Below are 8,040 nucleotides of genomic sequence, written 5' to 3'. Positions count from 1 at the left end.
TAAATCCGTTCTTGCCCTGAAAGGGTAATGTTGACTCAACAGCACCATCTTGCGGCCAACACGTATAAAAGCACCCAAAGGTACAGGACGGTATTCGGACATGCTGTGTTGAAGATCTAGAGGTGGGGACCAAAAACAAAAATTTTTTTTTTTTTTTAATTTTCAGGGTCACAAGACAACTGGCTTCTAGAAAGCCCACGCTCGACACAACACAAGCTTCTTCCAGCTGCCCCGTCTCGAGGATCACCAGCCTCGCGCGGGACTTGAACACACACCATCAGAAACTGGACTCGGGTAATGTTTTCTTCCGGCTTAAGGAAAGAGTGTGGTATTTCACCTTCTGCAAGGTGCCAAACGGAGTGTGGTCCCCGGGAACCGTCCTCTGTGGCGGGCCCAGGGCACCGGCCCTCGTGGGCCTGCCGGCTTTGCGAGGGAGGCGGAGAGAGCTGGGGGCTGACCAGACGTCCCTCTCCTGGAGGTTGGCGGGGGCCCTGGCCAGGCTCTCTCGGATCTGGAAGGAAGGAGAGGAGCCTCGGGCGTGCTCATCCATAGCCGGGCTCAGCCTGCTGCCCACCAGGGACCCTGGGGACGCCCGGAGGGCCACCTCCGCCTTGTCATGCTTGGTCTCCTTCTTCCAAAACACAGATCTCAGAAGGGTGAGGGTCCCCTGTGGGAATCTGTCTGTCTCAGGGTCTCTGGCCTCCACACTGGCCCTCATCCTGGCCAAGGTATTCTGGCGCTTGTCTGCGCTGTTTCTAGATAATGCCGCGGCGCCCAGAGGCTCCTTGGCCGGGGAGGGTGCCCTGTCGCAGCTCCCTGCCAGGCCGCTTCCCTCGCAGTTCGCGGTCTTCTGGCCCTCAGGCCGAGCTCGTCTGTCAGTCCCTGCTGAGGGCATCATGACGAGGGGCAGGTCAAACTGTTTGGGGAGCCTGATCTCCTGACTTGCATGCTCCTTGGCTTTCCTCGCTGCGTTTAGACCATCTGGGACTCCAGGGGCGGCACAGTGGCTGGGGTGGCCCGAGGGGCAGGGCACTCTGGCCAGCGCTCTCTCGGTGGCTTGCCCACCACCTTCCCCCTTAGCAGAGCCAGTGGCATCTGACTCCACGTCCTCGCCAGCAGTGCCCGTCAACAGTGGCACGATGGACTGGCTCGTGGATCGGGGTCTCCGCCTGGATTCCAAATACTCCACCAGTTCGACAGACGCACCCACTGGTTTCTCCCGGGGTCTGAAAGACCATCGGAGGGGCATGGTCTTGAAGGCCCCCTGCTTGGCTCTGGAAGGGGTCGGCTCCTTCATGCTGATGCTTCGGCCTCGTACGCCCCGTACCAGAGGCCTGGACTCCAACCCTCCTGAAAGAGACACCAAGAGCATCAGTGCCCAAGTATCCCTCCAGGTGCAATGAGGGACTACAGTGATGCCTGTCATCTAGCAGACATTGATCAAGCATCCCTGATGCATCAGGCAGTACCATGCTGGGCGTCGATGACACAGCAGTGAGCAGGACCCTGAGGTTCTAGCGCTCGGTGCATCGATGTGTGCACCCTCTGTCCCACGGAATCCATTTACATATTCAAAGCCACAGGGCAAGCCAGTGTCAAAAAAGGGAGCTACATGCCCGGACAGCACAGGCTGCTGAGAAAGCCCGGTCTCAGAGGCATCTCGCCCTAAGGCGGAGCATCATTTTCATTTATATTTAAATATTTGCACGAAGCAGAATGCTCAGCAAAAGCCCCTCCTTTTCCGGGTCAAGTTAGGTGCTTCTATCTTTCAAACCCAAGAATCTCAGATATCCTACCCTGGGCTAAAAAATAAATAAATCGTGCATTTAATTTTATCAGATCTGTGCCATTTATGTCTCCACTGTGTTTCGCGACACCTGCCTATGGTTGGAAAGACATTTCTGACATGTAATGTGAAATGAGAGACTCTAGAAAAACAGTGTAATCCCACCTGCAAAAATATATACACGTGTGTGTGTGATGCATGCATGTGAAGACGTACAAACAAGTATGGAGCAATAAATACTAAAGTGACAAGACGTCGAGGGGGCCACGGGATGCTGTGTGTGACTGATTTTCTTCTTAATTCTTTCCTAAATCTTAACGTTTCTAAAGGGCATACACACATAACATGGCTGTGTATTTCTTTTTAAGACACAGCCATGAAAACAATTCCATTTATGATGGCATCAAAAAGGATAAAATACTCAGGAATTAACTGAGGAGGTGAAAGACTTGTTTAACACTACAAACATTAATAAGAATGAAATTAAAGATGACAGAAATGGAAAGACATCCCATGTTCATGGATTGGAAGGCTTAATATTGCTAAAATGACATTACCCAAAGCGATCGATCTACAGCTTCAGCGCAATCCCTATCAAAATCCCAATGGGGATTTTTTGCAGAGATAGAAAAATCCATCCTAAAATTCATATGGAATCTCAAGCGACCTCCACAGCCAGTCACAAAAAGACAAATACTGCAGGATTCCCCTGCATGCATGAAGAGCTCAGAGTGGTCAAAACCAGAGGCAGAAGTATACAGGTGGTGGCCAGGGGCTCGGGGAAGGGGAGAGCATGGTGTTATTGTGAAATGGGCGGAGCCTTTCAGATTTACAAGATGAAAAGAGTTACAGGGATGGATGGTGGCAATGACCGGGCATAACACCACTGAAACGTGCACTTAAAAATGGTCAAAATGGGGTGCCTGGGTTGCTCAGTCATTAAGCGTCTGCCTTCGGCTCAGGTCATGATGCCAGGGTCCTGGGACTGAACCCCGCATTGGGCTCCCTGCTCGGCAGGAAGCCTGCTTCTCCCTCTGCTGCTCACCCTGCTTGTGCACTCTTTCTCTGACAAATAAATAAATAAATAAAATCTTAAAAAAAAAAAAAAAGGTCAAAATTATAAACTTCGTTATGTGTTTTTAACATAATAAAAGCAAAAAAGAAAAGCAACTCACAGTCATCAGTCACTGTACCATTATACTGCCTTGATGTGTAAGATGCCTATCATCGCGGAGGGAAAAAAACCCTTCCCCCCTCGAACCACACAGTGCAAGGACAGTCCCGTGCATTTAGACGAAGACCCGATGTCAGCCACACAGCCTTTCGTCCACAGACGACACTCTCATTGGTGAGTATGAGAACAACCCTCCTCCTCCTCCATAAAACACCTGTCAGCAGCAGAGCCAACTGGGATGAGCTAGATGCAGAGGGACCTGGGGCTCTCAGGGGACGGGCGACAGCTCGGGGCGTGCCGGCTGGGGAAGTGGGGCGCACCATCAGCCAGGCTCCCGGGGAAGAGGTGACTGGAAGGCAGTGGCCAATGCCCACCGGTGCCCCGAGGGGTCTGACAACATCTCAGAGGTTCCTGGGGACTTTTACCTGCCCCGGATCATTCTGGCGGTTTTTAATCATTTTTTTTCACTACTTGGTACTGTTGTCCTTAAAGCATTTCCTTAGATCAGTCAGCAAGAGATACAACGTCACCCAAAATATTTTGCAGCTTCACTTTCGATGGGCCCTGTCATTCCCCCATCAGGGTCCCATCCCTTGGGGGAGAAGCAATGCGCTGGGGTCTCAGACACACACACACAGCGTAGGTTTTTTTTTCCCCTCTCGTCCGCAACCCTGGGCAGGGCAGAAAGCGAAGCTTTTATTCAGAGGACAAAGCTGTGACTTTCAGCTTTCCAGAACGAGAGGGCACAGCCTGCAGCCTGGCAGGTGGCTTGGCAGCGCGTCCCCTCTTCCCGGATGAAAGGCCCGGGGCCTGGCCCACATCACCCCCGCAGCTCCCTTGCACGGGGACTGCAGATGCCCACGCAAGCCCTTCCTCCCCTTTCTCCCGACGGCAGCGGGGGGAGGCAAGGTGGGCATGGTGCATGGACAGAAGGGACGAGAAAGAGCCCGCACTGAAGCTGTGCTTTCTGCTCACAGAGCTCTCCCTTCTGGGGGAGGGGAGGGTGCACCCCCTGATCCTCCTGGGGCGGTGGGGGGGGGGTGGTCCTGGAGGCTGGGAGCCAGAAGCAGAGGTGGCCTTCAGAGATGCCCGAGCGAGGGTTACTTCCCGCCCTGGAATCGGTGGCCTTGCTCACGCTCAGTCGGCTTGAGAAGCGGGAAGCGCCTAGAGCCTTAAGCCCCACGGAGGACGTAAGTAGTTCAGGTCTTCCTGAAGGTTATATCAGCCCCAGAGCCTGCATGATGGGCTTCCCAGGTCCTGCAAGGCCTCCTAACACAGACGGCAGCTGGACAGCTTGGGGGCACAGCCCCCACCCACAGCCCCACCCACACCGTGGCTCTGGAAATGGCAGATGCTACCCTGAGAAATGTCCCATCTGTTCCTCCGTGACTTTGTATCCTCGGCTAATGAAATCAGGTGTCACTCTGACCTCACGATGTGTGCTGTGAGCAGGGGCAGCCTCCCCCCGCCCGCCCCCGGCCATCCTTAGTCTGCCTGGAACAGGACCAGCCGCCTGGTCCACTGGTCTCAGTCTGTCCAAGGGTTTTCACTGTGCCTCTTACAGCCACCCACGGACGCATTCAAGGGACACGCAATGAGAGCCTGCTGGGTGCCAAGGACAGTTTTCGGTTCTGGGGATACAGCTGTGGAAAAAACACCAAGTGCCTGTCTCCATGGGAGTTTGCCAGAAAGCAGCAATATTTGCTACCGTGGAATGTAGTGCTGAGAGCTATGACAAAGAATGAGGGGGTACAGCGGGGTCAACGACTGAGGAGTGAGGACAGACCTGAGTGAAAGGGAGGAGGAAGCCGTGTGGAGATTGGGGGGGAAACCAGCCTGCCTGCCAGCAGAGGGAGCAGCATGTGCAAAGGCCCTGTGGCATTAGTGAGCCCAGTGGGTCAGGGCAGCAGCAAAGAGACCACCATGGCTGTACCCAAGGGAGAAAAGGCTCCCCGCTAGGGGTCTCCATCTTCTGAGCCCCCATCTATATTTGGAGACATCTCTGTCTCTAGGTGCAGAGGACAACCTGGGGCAAGCCGTCCTCTGGTCCCCTAGAGGGTAAGGACAAGCTACATGGCTGAGCCAAGCCTTGTCTGCCTCCGAGGCCAAGCCAGCAGCATAAGGCTGGTGAAGGGGAAAGGGCTGCCTCAGGGGCCAAGGCCCCAGCCCCTTCTATCACTCCAAGAATCGCCTCCACTCAGGAGGGTGTGGAGGGGAAGCCCCAATGGGCAGAAACAGAAAAAAACAACACACAGAAGGGGGTCTGGGAGTCAGAGAGTAAGAACCAACAGAACCATCAGAACGGGGCCCTAATGAAACAGAGCCACTGGAAGGAACAGACAAAAAGAGAAGCTCGGGGCACCTGGGTGGCTCAGTCGTTAAGCATCTGTCTTCGGTTCAGGTCATGGTCCCAGGGTCCTGGGATCGAGCCCCACATCGGGCTCCCTGCTCAGCGGGGAGTCTGCTTCTCCCTCTCCCACTCCCCCTGCTTGTGTTCCCTCTCTCGCTGTCTCTCTCTGTCAAATAAATAAATAAAATCTTAAAAAAAAAGAGAGAGAGAGGCTCTTGGGGAGATTCAAGTATAGAACAAAAGAGGGCTGAAACAATTTCTAGGTTTTACGATGCAGTAAATGCATGGAAGGGGCAAAGGGTCACTGTTGAGACTCAACTCAGTGGCCAAAAATATAAAGGGAAAGCAGCATCTCATGCCTTAGAGCAAAATGACAAAGAGAAATCACAGGGAAAAGCTAGAAGATCCGGAGAATGGATCCAGGGGACCCGCCAGGCAAATAACAGAGGAGTTTGAAAAGTCAGACAATAATTAAACAAACAAAAGAACAATTTCCCTAAAGAAAAGCCTGTGTCTGCAGACGGACAGGCTCTGGGGGTTCTAGGTAGTGTATGAACAGAAACGCAGACCTAGGCATATACTGGTGGAATTTCTAAATTCCAAGGTCAACGACAGAATCTCAAAGGCTTCCAGCCAGAAAGAACAAGTGATTCTCACGTAGAGGAAAGGAAAAAAAAAAAGGCTGCTCACCTGCAAGCCTGGGGCCCGGCGGACCGTGGGAAAACATCTAGAGACACTGGAGAGGGAAGAATTCAAATCCAGGAGTCCTCCAGCGAGCCCAAGCTGCGACTCATGCCCCGGCCACAAAAAATATTTGTGCCTCCACAGAAGAAGGAGTGTCACCCATCCCTGGAAAGAACTCTGACCAAACACTAAAGATTCAGGACCCAGACCTCACGACAGAGGGGGAGAGAAAGAAGACAGATGCGGTGGCCCAGCAGAGCCTGCCACTCGTGTACCACGCACCTGCCTCGGGGGCAGATGGTCTCAGGATGGGGAATACAAAGTGATGTTAGCGTGTGTGGGATCCGCAAAGGTACAGCGCTCACAGCCTGAAACCGAGGGCTGAAGCATCTCAGAGAATCTAAGAACTGGGGACTGAAATGGAGGAGGGCGGTTCCTAAAACAGAGGAAACATGTGCAAGCATTTCAAAGCACTCACTTTGGAGGGGGGTGGAATGACGTGGAAGCATTATTAGTCTCATCTCACTGCGGGGAATGAAATACCACGACTCACAGAATAACATGACCTGGCTTCTCATAGCCGCAGAACAGGAAAATGCATTTGATCGTACACATTGCGAAGGATAAAGGGACAACTGACAAGATGGAAAAGCAGGGCAGAACTTCCAGACAGACAAAGGAAAAAAGGAACAAAGAGCAACATGATCAACTCAGCAAAAATAAGGAAAAAAGAAAAACGAAAACAGTAATAAAAATGAAACAAAATCAAGTTTATGGTTCTTACAATAAATATGAATGGACCAGGCGCACCTGGGTGGCTCAGTCGTTAAGCATCTGCCTTGGCCCCAGGTCATGATCCCAGGGTCCTGGGATGGAGCCCCACTGTCTCTGCTCAGCAGGGGGTCTGCTTTTCCCTCTCCCTCCCCTGCCACTCCCCCTGCTTGTGCGCTCTCTCTCTGTTAAATGAATAAAATCTTAAAATATATATGTATGGATGGACTGAATGCTCCCCTTTAAGGCAGGCTCTCAATTTTTGACATTAAAAAAATAACAAAAAAATAAAAAGTAAAACTGCAACAGTGTTTACTGGAAACCACTTAAAATTAACCCTAAAGGAAAAATTCATGAAGCAAAAGATAATAGCAAAATTATACCAGGCAAATGCAAACAAAAAGGGGGGGAGGGGGAAGTGACTAATCTTGAACAAGGCAGAATTTTCTTTTTTAGAATTTATTTATTTACTATTTTAGAGAGAGAGCATGAGCAGAGGGAAGGACAGAGGGGGAGGAGAGAGAGACTCTAAAACAGACTCTCCACTGAGCATGGAGCCGGACGTGGGGCTCGATCCCATGACCCTGACATCCTGACTTGAGCCAAAATCAAGAGTCGACACTTAACCGACTGAGTCACCCAGGCGCCCCCTTAACAAAGTAGAATTTAAGATGAAAATCATTAAGCAAGATAAAGAGCCGCATTATAACGAGAACAGACAATTTATAAAGAAGACCTAATAGTCATCAGCTTACAGATACCTGTTAACAAGGCAGCAAACAATATAAAGCAGAAATGATTGAAGTCCCTGGCATACTTGATGAAAAATACGGCCATACAGGAAGGTTGCAATAGACCTCCTTTCTAGCCAGGCAGTCCTTGATAAAGTCAATTTAAAGACAAAGTGAACTGAATCCAAAAATCAACTCACCTCATTTAATAGTTACAACACAAAGCTCGTATCCCTCCAATAGACAAAATAGGCATTACTTCATGTGTACGCACAGAACACTGACAAAATAATAATCGTGTACTTAACTTGGTCACAAAAAAGGGAACGCTTTTTGAAAACCACATTCTTGGATCACAATCCACAAAATTAGAAAGAATTAAAGGGAGACCCCCGCCAAATCGTAAGTGCTTGAAACTCCCGGATAACCTTCAAAATGGAAATAAAAACCAGAAATAAGGGTGCCTGGGTGGCTCAGTTGGTTAAGCGACTGCCTTTGGCTCAGGTCATGATCCTGGAGTCCCGGGATCGAGTCCCGCATCGGG

General features: G+C 51.1%; 1 protein-coding gene across 2 annotated transcripts in view; it reads right to left on the bottom strand.

Moving 5' to 3' along the window:
• Positions 1-277: 277 nt before the first annotated feature.
• USP43 (ubiquitin specific peptidase 43) overlaps positions 278-8,040 on the bottom strand; it is a 53,107-nt gene continuing 45,344 nt past the window's right edge. For both annotated transcript variants that reach the window (XM_034989823.1, XM_034989824.1), the window contains exon 15: positions 278-1,350. In XM_034989823.1, the coding sequence (XP_034845714.1) occupies positions 278-1,350 (1,073 nt within the window). The remainder of the gene's footprint in view (positions 1,351-8,040) is intronic.

This window comes from Mirounga leonina, unplaced genomic scaffold (genome assembly GCF_011800145.1).
Source record: "Mirounga leonina isolate KUSES-001 unplaced genomic scaffold, KU_Mleo_1.0 Mir_488, whole genome shotgun sequence".
Classification (NCBI taxonomy): domain Eukaryota; kingdom Metazoa; phylum Chordata; class Mammalia; order Carnivora; family Phocidae; genus Mirounga; species Mirounga leonina.
This window is presented reverse-complemented; position numbering and strand designations above follow the sequence as displayed.